The sequence below is a fragment of the Myotis nattereri genome (assembly GCF_964212035.1).
Source record: "Myotis nattereri genome assembly, chromosome: 3".
Taxonomy (NCBI): domain Eukaryota; kingdom Metazoa; phylum Chordata; class Mammalia; order Chiroptera; family Vespertilionidae; genus Myotis; species Myotis nattereri.
Window position 1 is genome coordinate 204,181,115 of NC_138077.1, and position 18,026 is coordinate 204,199,140.

Below are 18,026 nucleotides of genomic sequence, written 5' to 3' on the forward strand. Positions count from 1 at the left end.
TTGAGGGAAAATGCATTGGGTATATGTGAGGAAACAGATTTTTGCTGCTCTGCTCCTGCTTTGCCCTAAAGATTTTGAAATTGTCTGGTTTCCTATAGGTTTTAAAATGAGCTATAGAGTAACTCCTGGAGATTTTATATCTCAAATATATTAAAAATATACATACTGGGTATGTATACATGTGCCTATAACAGTGATGGCGAACCTATGACACACGTGTCAGAGGTGACACACGAACTCATGTTATTGGTTGATTTTTCTTTGTTAAATGGCATTTAAATATATAAAATAAATATCAAAAATATAAGTCTTTGTTTTACTGTGGTTGCAAATATCAAAAAATTTCTATATGTGACACAGCACCAGAGTTAAGTTAGGGTTTTTCAAAATGCTGACATGCCGAGCTCAAAAGGTTTGCCATCACTGGCCTATAAAGATGATCACAGATAGTGGTTGATGCCTAGATGGACATCATAGAGTTCTAGAACACTTCCTGCTGGTCTCCACTCTGTCACTGAGATTTAAAACCTTGGACCAGAACATCAAACTCTTTAAACCCTTATTTTTTTATTTGTATAATGTGATTGTACTCTGTAATCTCAGAGTTCCCTTTTAGCTCTTAAATATCAAAGTGAGAAAGAAGGGGAAATTTTTGTTTACTTTTCATCAGCATAAAAATCTCTCAGTTATATATCTGTTGTTAGCAATTAGGCACAAAGAATATTTCTAAATTAAGAAATGTGCTAGCTGTCTGAAAGTTGTTATGGAACCCTGTAGGGTAAAAATAAGTACATGATGCCAAAGCTTCCAAAATTGTCTGCTTCCAAAGGCATGGTGTTGTACATAAAATCACTTAATTTTTTTCATGAACTATCTACCTTTCTTCCTCTCCCTACTCCCTTTTGTTCTTTTTTCTTTCCTGTTAAGATTCTTTTCTGTTAAGAATTACTCTGATAGTGAAGCAGTTATAACTTGGGAGAATGTCCTCTGCCATAGGGTGTAGGGGCAGAGAAAAGGTTGGAAACTCTTAATTGCTGGCACATCTTAGGAAAGTTATAGCTTCTCCTGTCATTTGGGAAAATTCAAAGTCAGCAGGTTACTGAGATTTTTGAAGAGCTTCTTATAAATTTGATACCTGGAAACCTTAAAGAATTATATAGTAGGGTTGTTGATTTCATCAGGCCTGTCTCCAAAAGGGTATTGTCTTGAATTTTTAATAAAACTAATGTTCTCCAGCTTCAGTACCTGTAGAAATTTTCTTAAACAAGAAAACAAAATTTGACTTAAGGTTGCTTTTGAGATACTTTATCTCCTTTTGGAAGCCAGGGGAGTGAGTTTGTTTTAAGTTGTTTTGGCATTCCAATAATGATCCCCTTAGGAGAATTAATAACATTAAATTTTATTGTATTTTAAATGATTCTTTGTTTTTACTTGAACTAGGTTTTTTCATAAATCTTCAGCAAATTTTGTGAAAGCCTTTGCTATTATGCATTAAAGTGCTATTATTAAATATAATGGTATTATTTTACCTTAGATACTCTAAGTCTGAATCCTAATTATAAAGAAAGTGTGACTCAAATTTTTGCATGGACAGCAAAATTTCTCTCTTACCACTTACTACCAGTCTTACATTGAACATTGCAGCTTGTAATCATCTTGCAACCATGATTATAGTTGTAGGGGGTCAAAAGTATTGTAAGAGATCTCAAAAAACTATCATATTCAGTCTTTTTTCTATTGTTGAAAATGTATTTTTAGAATTAAATGGAATGAGTTTTATATGTTTAAAAATCATAAATCTTCATTGGAAAATAAGAGTAGTAAAGAAAGAAATTGTAATCCTAAATCTTACTGAGAGTTAATCATTTTTACTAGTTGGTGAATAACCCTCAGACAATTTTTAGTATATATATGCATATATCCATATCCATATCTATAATTTAATGTATTTGGATTTATGCCATTTTACTAGTGTAACTACCTTTCTTTTTTCTATGATCATGCGGAAATGTTCATGTTTGACTATAGGTATTATAATTTTTAAGACTACATGATATGTCTTTGTTTGGAAGTACTCTATTTAATTGATGGGTATTACTTTTCTTTCCTATTTATCACTAATATAAACAATACTGTGGGGAACAACTTTACCTACCCTCCAGAAATGTACCAGTTAATCTACCACTAGCAGTAGACAAAAATACCCCTTTCCTTACATATTGCTTATTTGATAGATATTTTAAAAATCCCATTTAATTTTTATTTATTGATTTGTGGAGTTAAGAATTTTGATGTGTACTGGTTATTTGTGTATATGTATGAGTTAATCTATTCATGTCTTTTGTACACATCTCATTTGGGGAGACTATTTTTTTTCTGAGTTGATTATTTTCTGATTTATAAGCATTCTTTACATTTATAAGTATGTTAAAGAAATCTCTTTGACATGCCAGTTGCTCAGATCATAAGATGAGATGTCATTTTTAAATCCTCTTTATGTTACTTTCTATAACCATTATATCTGCAAGTCCTATCCGACTCATTCTTTACCACCTTCACTGCTATTGTACTCTAAGCCACTTTGACCTCTCCCCTGGACAACAGTAACTTCCTTACTCATCTCCTTGCTTCTGTCTTACCTCTCCTCTGTCTATTCTTTTTTTAAAAATTTTTTATTGTGGCATAATTGACATATAACATTATTTTAGCTTCATGCATACAAAATGATTTGATAGACTTCTGTATATTGCAAAATGATCACCAGAATAAGTCTAGTTAATATCCATTAACCATACACAGTTACAAAAAGTTTCTTTTGATATCTACTCTCTTAGCTTCTTTTAAATATGCAATATAATACTATTAAATACTAGAGGCCTAGTGCACAAAATTTGTGCACTTGGGGCGGGTGTGGTGTTCCACCGCCTGGCCTGTGCCTTCTAGTAGTTTGGGAGCCCTCAAGGGATGTCCAACTGATGGCTTAGACCCAAGTGGGCCTAAACCCAAGCAGGCCTAAGCCGTCAGTCGGACATCCTTAGCACTGCTGCAGAGGCAGGAGAAGCTCCTGCCACCGCTGCTGCACTCACCAGCCCCAGCCATGAGCCCAGCTTCTGGCTGAGTGGCGCTTCTCCTGTGGGAGCACACTGACCACCAGGGGGCAGCTTCTGTGTTGAGCATCTGCCCCCTGGTGGTCAGTGCATGTCATAGTGACCTTTCATTCTGTCATTCAGTCGATTTGCATATTAGCCTTTTATTATATAGGATAGTCATCATACTGTATATTACATCCTCATGACCTGTTTATTTTATAACTGGAAATTTGTGCCTTTAAACTTTTTTTTTACCCATTTCACCCACCTGCCTCTGGCAACCACCAATCTATTCTTGACTGTGAGCTTAGTTTTGTTTGTTTGTTTGTTTTTAAGATTCTTCATATAAATGAGACCATACAATCTTTGTTTGACTTATTTTAGTCAGTGTAATGCCCTTTAGGTTCATCCATGTTGTCACAAAGTGTTAAGATTCATTCTTTTTATGGCTGAGCAATATTATATGTATATGGTTTATCCTTTAAAATGTTTTCCTTGATAGAATATAAGCTCCATGAAGCCAAGGATTTTTGTCTGTTTTAGTTACCAGTGGGTTCTCAATATTTTGTACATGGTAAACACCAGGGGGAAACACATGCACACCTTTCTAATGAATGAACTGGGAGAATTCTCTTCCACTTAGTAAAGAAGCATGTTTTGGTCCTTTTTTCTGGAGTCATTTATTGTTATTTTACTTCTCAATCCTCACAATGTTTCTCAGTGGGTGCTGTGCTTGGTTGTTCTCAGGATTTATATGTTAAACAACAGGTATTTGTTCAAGGATTATTTAAAGTCATTGAATAGCACTTTGAAAAATCAATTAGAGTCAGCTCATTGTATGCATGGGCAGAGTCAACCAACTATAGTTTGAAAATATTTAGAAAAAAATGTTATAATTGTTGCTGACATGTACTATGTATTTAGGCCTATGATGGTTGTGTCTGAACTGAACATGTACACTATTTTCTTGTCGTTATTCTATAAACAATACAGTGTGACAACTGTTTGCATAGCATTTACATTGCAGTACTATTATAAGTAATCTAGAGATGATGTAAAATATGCAGGTGGACGTATGTAGGTTTTATGCAAATACCACATCACTTTATATAAGGCATTTGAGCATCCCCAGATTTTGGTATTCATGGGGCTCCTAGAACCAATCCCCAGTGTCTGCTATATACCTAAAATAATGAAATGTGACATATTCAAATAGCTTCTTAAGATAACAATAAATTATATCAAAGTTTTGCTAATATTTGTATACTATTTGGAGTCTCTGGCTTTCTTTCAGTAAATTAGAGGAGTTAGCAAACATTTTCTGTAAAAGACCAGGCAGTAAATATTTTCAGCTTTGCAGCCATAGTTTCTTTAATTGCTGTCATTGTAGCATGAAAGAGGCCATATACAATATGTAAATGAATGGCTGTTTCAATAAAACTTTATTTATGGGCACTATAATTTAAGTTTCCTGTAATTTTCATGTGTCAGTACTGTTCTTTTGATTTTTTCACCAACTATTTAAAAATGTAAAAAGTTCTTGTTTCTTGGGCAGTTGAAAAGCAGATATGTGTTCCCTGGACCATGGTTTGGTGACTCCCTATCTATAATTACCTCCGTATTTACGCATCCTGTCATACACAATATTAAAGTATATAGTAAGGAAGTTGGTCTCTGAGTAGAAACTGTATAGGCTATATAAAGGCAAATGGATTTTAAATTGTACAAAGAATACTTAAGGACAGTTCAAGATTTTGTTGCCTGTTTCACCTGTTGATAAACATTCTGTTTAAAACATTAATTCCTACAGTGAGCCCAAATCTACCATTATCCCTTAAGGCCAGTACTTCAAATTTAATATATAAATCTTTAACAGAATAGATTCTCAAGTAGAATTCATAAAGGAAATTCATTTCTTGGATATTATCAGATATCTAATATCTGGGCATACTTTTAAGTTCCTTTATCAAAATGAGAATTGGTTTTTATTTTTCTGCCAATCAGACCTTTTAACTCTGACTTCCTGGTCATCTTTATTGGCTTATTTTATATTTTGATACCAATTGCCCTTCCAGAATCATTTTTATCAATTTTTATATCCACCAATAATGAAAATGACTAAAGTGTAGTGATTTTGAAGTCCCTTAAAATATTCTCAGCAGCGTAGATCATATACCCCAATTCTCTAGCTACCCAAAAGCTTCATTTCCTTATAGGGGTCAAAATTCATACGGTATTAGATGTTATTCTTTTGTATGTGATGTTTTGAGTCACAATATCCAGTGTGTTTCCTGATTTTTCTGATTTATCAGTTAGTTGAAATAAGCCATGATTATTTGTGCTTTGGAAAGATGAGGAACTCCTTTGTAACAGACTATAGATATTAGGAGTAACAGACTATAGTTATTAGGAGAGAAGAATTGAAATTAGAGGTTAAGATAAAGTTTGAGATTATCATAAATTAAAAAGACTCTAAAACCAGATTAAAGTATTGAATTATATATCATGTTAATGTGCTATATTTTTTTGGTACTATCAGAGGCTTAGAAAATGTTAAAGTTCAAATGATTTTTAGTTCCTTTTCATTTTACAGTTAAGGAAACTGAAGTTCTTTTCTAGCATTTTTTGGCTATATAGCTATGTACTAGATGCCTGAATTTTGAACTGTGATTTAACCATGTTATCTCATTCCTTCCTTATAAATGCTTTATGCATAAAATCTTCCCAGGACTTTGTTAATTTAAAAATGTCTGTGCAGTTGCCTCTTTAATATGATTGAAGGTGTTTTTAATCTTAGATTGGAAAAGCTCTCCGATCTTTATGTATAGGTATCATGATCCTTTTATTGTCTTAAACATGTGACTTTATCTATGGATGTTATTTTGGTGACCTACTTTTAGCAATTACCCTTTTTTTGAGGGGGGGATATTAATTTCCTAGGCAATTGGAGTAGTTAATAGTATCTTCCTTTCAGGTAAATGACACATTTTACAGTTCTTTTTTTCTTGGGATGTGGATAACTGTTTAATAAATGCTAAGTAACGGAATCTTTCCATTGTTCTGGAGCTATTTTCAGCCATAGAATTGAACTAAGTTTGTATTTTCATGAAGCCTTTCTAATTTTTGAATTTTAGTAATACAGCCCCCCCCCACCCCCACCCCTCCACTGGAACTAAAGATTCAAAGAAAATTAATCATGGCTCTACTGTTCATTTATTTGGCCATGATTCAAAGTGAAACAGTAACTTCATTTTTTACACGTGGAAATACAATTTTAGCAGTCCATTTAGAAGTAATTGTGGGATATAAGCAGTTTCATAATCTCATGAATAGGTGAAATAAGAATTTCTCCTGTAATAAAATAAATGATATGTCTAAACTGAAATATTTTATTTTATATTCCCACTATACGTGAGACTTAACTGACTTGAAAATGTTTTTATGAACTCTCACTTTTAAGTGTCCCTATCCCCCCCAAATCATCTATACCTAAATCCCACCTATCCAAAAAATCTAAAACAAAGCAAAAAGAAAATCAGAATTATGCAGGGAGCTCTGCTCTGATAGCACTGATGGAATTCAATGTCAGAGGCTGTGTCTATCAAAAACTTGACTTTAGATCTCCGAGGAGAGACACTGCTTTGTTTTGTGGCTTTTGCAACCTTCCAATCCAGAACAAATACCTGCCTGGAATGTGATGTAGAATGACTGTCCGTGTCCTTTTCTTGTTTAATTCTTGTTCCCTCTAAGTTGAACAATGGCTGCAATTTTTTCAACCTACTCTGCTAAGATTTTGGTAGGCACTTTTTATTTCAATATACTGGCTGAGTGAAAATAAAAATATCCGCTAAGATATTTTTAGTCTGATTTCTGACTGTGAAAAGATATTATCCTTGACTCAGAAGCTAAAGACATTTTAAAGGTGAAAGTTCCTTTAGACACTTTGCAAGTTGCATTTATCTATGTGATAATATGGACAAATGACAAGGATCACCCCTCAGTATTGTTTTCTTGGACCAGTAACTGGTTTTAAAACCCATCGAGCTTTGTCCTGCTTTTGGCAGATGAGTTACTTTGCTATGTAGTTTATAAGTGAAGTTGACCAAAACCCCTTTGGTCTTTGACTGGGAGGCTGTGACCTTTCAGATGTGACCTCTATTGTTAGGTTGAAAGTCTCTTTCTCCTTAGAAGGAACACTACTGAATGCATTGTACTAATGATTGTTGTGCTGTCTTCTCTTGCTGTGGCTAATAGTAATCATCTCTTTTCCTTTCCCTTTCCTGCTGCCTCTTTCCTTCCCCATCTTCCCATATACTTTTTGAATTTATTAAACTGGCCTATATATTTTTTCCTTGCTTTCCTTTTTTTTTTTTAATTTTGTGATCTCCTGTTCCACTTTGTCTTCCCCACTTGGCTTGGGTTCCATATTGCTAGTTTTTATGTTCGCACGCTCATTATCACCCTTTTTTGTACTTCAAATCCCAGCAGCTGCCCAGCCAGGTCCCCGAGCACAGCCCTGTGGTTTATGGGACTGTGGAGAGCGCTCATCTTGCTGCCAGCACCCCTGTCACTGCAGCTAGCGACCAGAAGCAAGGTTTGTGTATGACTGTTTTCCTCCCTCTTATCTTTACTCTCTTTTTATATTAATACACTTTCCTTAGCATTTAAGAGTGAGAGTAAAACATTTAAGGATTATTTAGATATCCACTTTTAAACAAAGCTTTGAGTTTGAGAATCACAGTGTTCAACATCTAAGAAATTAAAGTAGAGGTCATTAGTAAAATTTTTTCTACATTAATCTTAATGCCTCGATGTCAGTATATATTTATAAAAGCTTAACTGCCTTAAACTTTTTCTGCAACAAGGTTGGGAGAATAAATCAAAGCATGTATTGCTTTACAAGAAGAACAGTTTTATTGATGTATTCAGTATGTTCCTGTGTGTCCTGCCATTCTAAAAACAATATTTCTTCTTAGAAGTTTGGCTTGTATGGCCTTAGTTGGGGATAGTATTGAGTTCAAACACTGACTTCATCATGCACTAGCTGTTTGGTCTCACTGGTCATTATGAGTGTGTCTTAGTTCTGTCACCTATAGAATGGAATAAAGAAGACCTACCTCACAGGGTTGTTGTGGGGACAAGCCTAGCATCTGAAATGGGCTTAAATTACAGCCATAACTACTGACACAGGAATCATCCTAAGGCCTCTGTACCTATTGACTTTGAACGTGGAGTGCCAGATGTTTGTGGAAATAAATAAATCCCCTTGGATTTATAATAGAAAACATTAAGGGAAATCTCACTCCAGAAAGTGGGATATTACAGTCTCTCTTTGATGCCTCATTGGGTTTAGGTTGACTTTAGCTAAAATAAGTTCTGTGTTATATTTGTTTTATAAGATCATTCTAGCCCACAAGATAGATAACCTGGCATGCTTCTAAAAGTTGCACTGTCAAATACTTCTTTCAGCATTGTTCCAATTAGAGACTCCTGCATACTTAAAGCTAATTTTTTTTTAATATATTTTATTGATTTTCCACAGAGAGGAAGGGAGAGAGATAGTTAGAAACATCGATGAGAGAGAAACATCGACCAGCTGCCTCCTGCACATCCCCTACTGGGGACGTGCCCGCAACCCAGGTACATGCCCCCGACTGGAATCAAACCTGGGACCTTTCAGTCCACAGGCCGACGCTCTGTCCACTGAGCCAAACCGGTTTCGGCTAAAGCTAAATTTTTAAATGTTAAAGTAATTCACCGTGCAGGAGTGTGATTCATAGGTATTGAGGAAAGCCACTTCCTGGTCCCAATGATAATTCAGTTTTCAGTCAAAATTTAGAATGCTTTCAGTCTGAGTGGAGAATAATTTTCAGATTATTCCCTTCCATACTACTTCTTTACTTTTGCAGTTATAATCCTTTTGCTAGTTAGAATTATTCTAAACATACTGAATACTTACTATGCAAAAAAGCCTTTAAATATATCCTCTATGCAGACTCTCTCCATAGCTGGGCCATGCTAAAGAGTTCATAATATTCCTTGATGATGATAGCTCTGACCTGCTAAGATTTTTAGTTGTTAGATCAGTGATGGCGAACCTATGACATGTGTGTCAGAGGTGACACGCGAACTCATTTTTTTGGTTGATTTTTCTTTGTTAAATGGCATTTAAATATATAAAATAAATATCAAAAATATAAGTCTTTGTTTTACTATGGTTGCAAATATCAAAAAATTTCTATATGTGACACAGCACCAGAGTTAATTTAGGGTTTTTCAAAATGCTGACACGCCGAGCTCAAAAGGTTCACCATCATTTTGTTAGACACTTGCATTTTGTGTCATATAGCCCTTGATTTTCAGAAGGAAGAATGCAGAATTCTTGGTTTCCTCTGTTTTTTTATGCTTTGTGGAAATTTGAATACTAAAAACCAACATTTTTAATTGACATATGATATAGATATGGGTGAATTGGAAAATATTTCAGGTTACCTTGATGAAAAGAAAAACACTTTCATTTCAAGTACATAGAGCTGATAAATAATTCTTTAGGACTACTACTGTCTTCCTCTTAGTGTCAACTATCTTTCAGAAAACTCAGTGGTAGTTATAATTTTCTATTTGAAATTCTACCAATAGCTTGCAAATATATAGAATAGTTTTTGAAGAAGTATTTTTTATTACTTATTTATTTTTAATATTTTAATTGATTTTTGATAGAGAGAGGAAGGGGAAAGGAGAGAGAAAGAGAGAGAGAAACATCCATGTGGGAGGGAAACATCCATCAGCTGCCTCCTATTACATCCCCTACTGGGAAACTAATAGGAAACCTTTCAATACATGGGACAGTGCCCAACCAACTGAGTCACACTGGTCAGAGTTGAAGGAGTATTTTTTAAAAAATATTTTTATTGATTTCAGAGAAAGGGAGAGGGAGAGAGAGATAGAAACATTGATGATGAGAATCATTGATTGGTTGCCTCTTGCATACCCCCTACTGGGGATCGAGCCTCTAACCTGGTGGGCATGTACCCTTGATGGAATCGAACCTGGGACCCTTCAGGTCCACAGGCCGACACTCTTACCCACTGAGCAAAACTGGCTAGGGCGAGGAGTTGTTTATATAATTCAGATAACATTAGAAAGGGGTCATTCTTTTTCTGAAAATAATTTTTTTTTAATACTCACACGAGGATATGTTTTTGTAAATTTTAGAGAGAGAAACATCAATGTGAAAGAGTTGCCTCTCAGATGTACCCTGACTGGGACTGAACCTGCAACGTAGGTATGCCCTGACCGGGAAATGAACCCATAACCGTTGCATGGGATGATGCTCTAAATAACTGAGCCACCTAGCTTGGGCTTCAGAAAATATTTTTTATTTTTTTTAATTTTTTTAATATATTTTATTGATTCTTTACAGAGAGGAAGGGAGAGAGACAGAGAGCCAGAAACATCGACGGGAGAGAAACATCGATCAGCTGCCTCCTGCACATCTCCCACTGGAGATGTGCCCGCAACCCAGGTACATGCCCTTGACCGGAATCGAACCTGGGACCCCTAAGTCCGCAGGCTGACGCTCTATCCACTGAGCCAAACCGGTTTCAGCCAGAAAATATTTTTTAAAATTTAAAAATGTCCTTTTGAAATTAAAGTAGGATATTAAATATACTATTTCAAAAATTGGTATATTAGCTCCAAGAATCAATCGATTATGTATTCTGCCATCAGATTGGTTTTTCTATCCAATGGAAATATCATTTCTGAGGGTTTGCCCTGGATAAAATCTACCATGTTAGCCCTGAAGTCTCCAACCATTTTGAGTCACTTAAATACCTCTTTTTTCAGAAACCGTTTTGTTTTCTAAACTGAAAGGCTATGATTTTAGCACTTGCTAACTATATGACCTTGGACCTATGACTTAATTTCTAAGTCCCTCAGTTTCCCCATCTGTAAAATAGGAACATAATCATGTTTACCCCAGTGGCAGTTGCAAGAATTAAAGAATATTGTGTATTTATGGTATTTGACCCAGTTCCTGGTACATAGTAAGTGCTTATTTGATAAATGTCGGCTGCTATTAAGCTTGTGGTTTTCAGAGTTTTTGACATGAACAGCTAGAGTGGTTACATGAAGATCTAAAGACCCAGGAAAAGACCTCAGGTTGGTGTGTAGAGAGAAAGACTATTGATTTTTTTACAGAGAGGACGGGAGAAGGATAGAGAGTTAGAAACATCTATCAGCTGCCTCCTGCACACTCCCTACTGGGGATGTGTCTGCAACCAAGGTACATGCCCTTGACCGGAATTGAACCTGGGACCCTTCAGTCCACAGGCTGACGCTCTATCCACTGAGCCAAACCAGTCAGGAGAAAGACTATTGAATGAATTAAAATTTCAGCTGGTGTTGATTGTATAAAGACAGTTTAAAATCATCGGTCGCCAACTGGTGGTCCGTGGACCACTGATGGTCCGTGAGGTCAGAAAGGTTGGCAACCACTGGTTTTAATGATTGTTGTTTGCTGTTTGGGGGGAAGTGCATTCAGCCCAGTGTATTGCGGATAATTAAATACAAATAAAAGTTTTTGTGCCTTTGTCTTAGTGCTTTTTGAAAGCATTTGGTGTTGGGTAGGTATTTAGTGAATGGCATTTTGTTGTAATCCAATCACTTGTAAAGCAATGTAGTTCAATTGAGGTTGTTCTGGCATAAGGACAGGACTATTCTCTGTTAAGTGAGACTGTCCTTCAAATTGCGGGATGCTTAGTATTTTTGGTCTCTGCTCATTAGATGACAGTAGCACCCTCTCAGTCATATAAGGCTCATGACAACCAAAAGGCACTCATCTAGGCAGTTGGTTCCACCACAATATGAGAATAAAAGGGAGTAGTATTTTCTTTCTTTCCTATATGACATTCATTATATTTACTATATGTAATGAGAAAGAAAAAGTATCTTATCTCATTATCAGAGTCATTGTTAATAAATGTCCCAGACTTTCACATATGCATATATGTTAGTATTATATATTTTTTATTTGTTTGTTTTTATCCTCACCCAAAGATTTTTTATTGATTTTATAGAGAGAGGAAGTGGGAGAGAGGAAAACATTGATCAGTTGCTTCCCATATGTGCCCCAACCTGGGTTCAAACCCGCAACGTAGGTATGTGCCCTTGCTGGGAATCCAACCTACAACCTCTTGGTGCACAGGATGATGCTCCAACCATCTGAGCCACCCAGCCAGGGCATTATTATATATTTTTTATTGATTTATTTTTTGTTCTGTTTTGGTTAATCTTCACTCAAGGATATTTTTTCCATTGATTTTTTTTTTTTTTTTGAGAGAGAGAGAGAGAGAGAGAGAGAGAGAGAGAGAGAGAGAGAGAGAGGAAGGTGGGGAGGGAGGGAGGGCGAGAGAGAGATAGAAACATGAATGGGAGAGACACATCGATTGATTGCCTCCTGCATGCACCCTCTTCCACTCAAACCTACAACCCAATATGTGCCATTGACTAGGAATCAAACCTGCGACCCTTCAGTGCTAGGGCCAATGTTCTAACCACTGGCAACAGCAGCCAGGGCTATATATTTTTTGTTACCAAATTAGATTTATGCTCTACATACAGTTTTGTTCCATGCTTTTCTAAAAAAACTTACCTTTTGTTATAAACTTACCATATTATTACATGCTTTTTTAAAAGCCTATTTTAAATCATTAGATACTATGCCATGATATGCCCAGATCATCATTTCTTTATAAAGCACTCATTGTTACACATTTAGTCTATTTCTCTTCTTTTTGCTATTATATTGTTGGCCTTAAATATTCCAGATCTCTGTCTCTTTTCACTCTTACATGATCTTTTTTTTAAAAAATTCTTAAAAATGGAATTCCCATAAGTTCCTAAAGATGGCCAAATGTTATAAACATTTTTAATGCAGTATATTAGGTTTCAAATAATCTTGGCTCTGCAAAGCATTATCTTAATAATAAAATCTGTGTTCTTTATTTAGATCTACTATATTATACTTTTCAGCTTTCTGTATTAAAGGCTGTATTTGTGTGTGTGTGTTTTAAATTTACCGATTGACTTGAAAAAGAGAGAGGAAGGGGGAGAGAGAGACAGAGAGAGATAGAGAGAGAGAGAAGAGGAGAGGAGAGAGAGAAACATTGATTCATTGTTGCACTTATTTATGCATTCATTGGTTGACCCTTATATGTGCCCTGACCTGGGATCAAGCTCACAACTTTGAACTCACAACTTTGGCATATCGGGAAGATGCTCTAATCACCTGAGCCCCACCAGGGCTTTAATGAACTAATTAAGGAACTTATTATTTCAGAATAAGGAGCTCTCAAAATAACTTTTTGTTTCTAATTTGTTTCATTTATGTTAGATTTTTCTCAGGGGTTTATAGAAGTTTCAGTCATATGTCTCATTTTGTTTGATTATTGTCACATATTTTATTTCCTATTAATGTGAGAATTATTATTTTCCACTGTTTAATTTACTGCATCTATGTATAAAGAGTGTTATTGTGATGTGCTTTCACAATGTTATCCTGTAATCTGGATGCTTGACCCATTCATTAGCAATTATTCCATTGAATTGGAAATTATTTTCATCAGAGATATTTTAATAAATGTTTATTTGTTATATATGTGGCACATATATATTTCTTTGAAATATTTTTGTCTCTTTCCCTGGCAACTTAATCTGAGGGATTTGACAGTGAGAGCCTATTGATCTTTTCTCCATTATAATAAACAGGCAGAGTTCAATTTAAGAAGCACTGACCTTTATGCCCCTAAATTAAAGTGAATTTTAAGTCTAGTAAAAGTAGTTGCAGTGAATAAATTAGCCTTTAACAACCCACTGGTAATATTTATTGTCTGTTTATCTGAGTAACAGAGTGTGTTTTCTTTGACAGACTGGGTTCACCACAATTTATTGTAAAGACTCATTTTCAGAGATTTCTGACAGAAAGTAAAGTCCTTTTCAGTGTAGATTGTTTTTTATAGGGCTTAAAATTTTTGTTTGCATTTGAAAACATAACTCATGAATATCTGCTTTTCCACTAGAGCCACTAAGGAAGCACAAGGTTAGAAAAAAATTTGAATCTCCTTTGGGTTTCATTCCCACAAGGATGAATCATATCAGCTTATCTAGAATTTTAAAATATGGAAATTCTTATGAATTAGAGTTTCTTACATTTTCTGGTACCTTTATTATAATTATCAATTTATTTCTCTCTTGCTCTTGCTATTCTTTCTGTGTCTATACAGAGACATGCATTTTACATATTATACTAAAATGTTTCAGACATATATGTTAAGTGTTCTTTTTTTATTGGACTTGATTATCTGAATATTAATTGTTTTCTCCTTAAAGAATTTATTTTTACAATGAAGGCACAAGATGAATTTTCACTTTAACTTTTGAAAAGTGAAAGTTAAATTAATTTAGAGATGAATTTTTATGTTCAGGAACTTTACTTTGCTGATTGATAATAAATAAACAAGTAATACATGTTCTTTATAAAAATTCCCCAAAGTGTAGAAATATATAGAATAAAAATATCCTATATAATAAAGAAGGAATATGCTAATTGACCATCATGCCCTCACAAGATGGCGGTGCCCACAGCCACAAGATGGTGGCACCCAGTCCCCTCAGCCCCACCGGGAGCCTCGGGTCCTCCTGCACCCACCACTGACAGGCGCAGGCAAGCCTCTGATGGTGGCTGCCCAGCCGCTCAAGGCCAGCCCGAGGCTCAGGCAAGCCTTGGGTGTCCACTGCCCAGCCACCCAAGGCCAGCCCGAGGCTCAGGTAACCATTGCCAGCTGAGGCTTGCGCTGCCGGCAGTGGCAGCAGCAGAGGTGTGATGGGGGTGTCGCCTTCCCCTGATCGCCAGGTCACTTCCCACCCCTGAGGGCTCCTGGACTGTGAGAGGGGGCAGGCCAGGCTGAGGGACTCTCACCCCGCCTCCAGTACATGAATTTTCATGCACCGGGCCTCTAGTCTATTTATAAAAGTTTAAGCTTTGATGTGTACTGACCACCAGGGGGTAGAAGCACAATGCAAGAGCTGCCAAGCTGCAGTCACTTGGCAGCGGCAGTTCTCAGGTGACGCACCCAGAACCAGAGAGGAGGGAGCCCGATTCTGGGGTGTGTCACTCAAGAACCGCCCTCGCAATCTGGGACCCCTCATGGGATGTTGGAGAGCCGGTTTCAGCTCAGTCCCTGCAGGTCAGGCCAAAGGACCCTACCAGTGCACAAATCTGTGCACTGGGCCTCTAGTCAGTCTATAATAATTTAATCTCTATTTGCCCTTGAACTATTGTGCCACTATAGTGTATCCTTGATAGAATTTCTACAGGGAACAAGATACAGTGGAGATGGAAGTTATTGCTACCTTAAGGAAAAGACCCACTCCCATTCCAAGAATGATTTAGCTTCAATTTTAATGAGCCTTTTCTTTGTAATCTTGTCATAATCATTTGATGAATTGATTCTCCTTTTCCAAAATAAACTGTATATGTGATAGTGGATGTAACTAGAAAAAAAGTGACAATGTTTTTGAAGTGGTAGATGTCTAATACTTTGGTCTCTCTTCTGCTACCCATGATTTAGGGTAAGAAATGAAAAGAATTGGCCCAAAATAATACAATATAATCTCTGTTCCAAGAATTATTCTTATAACTGTTTTTTTGTTTCTTTCCCAGAGGAGAAGCCAAAACCAGATCCAGTGTTAAAGTCTCCTTCCCCAGTGCTTAGGCTAGTCCTTAGTGGGGAAAAGAAAGAACAACTGGGCCAGATGTGTGAGACTGCTGCAGCAGTGTCCATACCAGAGCTTCCTCTGCCTCCATCACCAACTGCTGTTTCTCCAATTGCCCGAAGTTCAATTGCTTCCCCCACTTCTGCTGCTCTTAGTAGCCAGCCAATATTCACCACTACTCTAGAGGACAGATGCGACCTTTCCTCCTCAAAAGAAGATACAGTTCCTGTACCCAGCCTCACATCTTGCACAGAAACATCAGGCCCTTCGCAAACTGATGTAATTGATGATGACATATGCAAGAAATCTTGTAGTGTAGCTCCTAATGAGATTCCACTAATTTCTAGTACTAACCTAATTAATGAGATGAATGGAGTTAGTGAAAAATTACCAGCCATGGAGAGCATTGTGGAATTAGTAAAACAGGAGGTGTTGCCATTGACTCTTGAATTGGAGATTCTGGAAAATCCCCCAGAAGAAATGAAAGTGGAATGTGTTTCAGCTCCCATCACCCCTTCTACAATTCCTTCCTTTTCTCCATCTCCTCCAACTCCTCCTGCTTCTCCTCCTCCCACACCAGTCATTGTTCCTGCTGCTGCCACTGATGTTAGTGCTGCTGGTGCTCCCACTGCAGTCCACAGAGTCTTAGAAGAGGATGAGAGCATAAGAACTTGCTTTAGTGAAGATGTAAAAGAGATTCAGAACAAAACAGAGGTAGAAGCAGATGGGCAAACAGAAGAGATTGTGGAGTCTCAGAACTTAAGTTCAAGAAAGAGCCCTGCCCCAGGTAAGCTATTCTGCCATTAATTATGTGCTTGCTGAACATAAAAAAGAAGCAGTATTTGAGTTATTTTTTAATTGGCTACTTTCCTTGACTTCCAGAAACATCAAATGAATGCTGAAATGCCTAGTCTGATTTCTTCAATGGTGTATTTATGTTTTAGTGCAGCCTGCACAAGAGTTGCTTGCTCCATTGTATAAAAATGCAAATGAAATTTCAAATATACAAAATGCCTCCAAGGTATATGTCACTCATCGTACATGTGTTTCTTGTTTTTATTTTTCTGCCTTGTTCATATGAATTAGTTCCTCAGTGGTTAATTTTGTTGCTTTGGGGCTGGAAACCAATTAAAACTTTCATGGCCTGTAGTCCCTAATCCCGTCTCCTCAGAATTTTGAAACCCAGTCCATCCTAAACTTAAAGGAACTCCTTTATGCAAGACCTCTTTAATCCTGGATTTAGGAAAATAGCTATCAGAACGTTAAAGGTTTATAACTAGTTCTGAAAAATAAAAGTGCTCTGTTTGATTGACTTGCAGATAAGTTTAATGCTCTTCCACATTTTCTTTTAAAAGTTTTATTTTCTCCTGTAATTATCATTATTATTTTGTCATTAATATTATCAATGCATTGTGTTCTTCCCAATTCAAAATTATTTCTTTTTAATAGACCATCACCTAGGATCTTAGGAACTAATCATTGGGTTTTTAAAATTTAAATCAAAAGTTATCTGAGACTTATCAACCACTCAAGTTATTAGCACATAGAATATGGCTTTTGACAAGTCACATAGCCCATGTTATTCAACGTTGCCCTACACTGTATAATTTGCTTTCTCTACACCTGTCAAATTAAGTTATACAATTTGACAATGAGTACTCCCCAGCAGTTGATCTAGATATGCACTAGGGAGGTTTTAATCACCAGCATCCCCAGTATTGTCTGTTTTGCGCTCTCTGATAGGGAAGCTTGACAAGTCAAAAACCTGATCCCTACTTTTAAGATGTAGCCTTCCCATCCAGCTCAGTTTTTGAGGCCTTTTCCTTATAAATGTCTGTGGAAGGTTTCTGGTTTCTTGGAACAGTAGAACATCTAGTTGAACACAGTAAACTCGAGCAGAAAAGTAAACAATGCAAGGCAGTTAGGGCAGGGAGAAACTTAGCATAAATGTTTGTAAATCATCTGTTTCCTCAACAGACTGGCTTCCATTGGCATCGGTATTCCTAATACCATCACTGTCTCAGGAACTTTTTTCCTTTGTAGGATGATGACCTACAGCTTTTTTGTCAGTCACTCTTTGAAAAAACAGTCTTGGTTTTGGTATGAGTACAGGTGAATGTCCCCCAAAGATCACTTGTTTGTTGGAGAACTGATTTGTTT

At 36.4% G+C, this 18,026-nt stretch overlaps 1 protein-coding gene across 3 annotated transcripts in view; it reads left to right on the forward strand.

The window, feature by feature from the left end:
* Positions 1 to 18,026, forward strand: part of EIF4G3 (eukaryotic translation initiation factor 4 gamma 3) — a 284,695-nt gene that overhangs the window by 158,925 nt on the left and 107,744 nt on the right. For 2 of the 3 annotated variants that reach the window (XM_081086926.1, XM_081086925.1), the window contains 2 exons: positions 7,575 to 7,683; positions 15,814 to 16,653. In XM_081086926.1, the coding sequence (XP_080943052.1) occupies positions 7,575 to 7,683; positions 15,814 to 16,653 (949 nt within the window). Of the gene's footprint in view, positions 1 to 7,523; positions 7,684 to 15,813; positions 16,654 to 18,026 lie in introns of all 3 variants that reach the window. The other variant, XM_081086927.1, reaches the window with a different exon arrangement.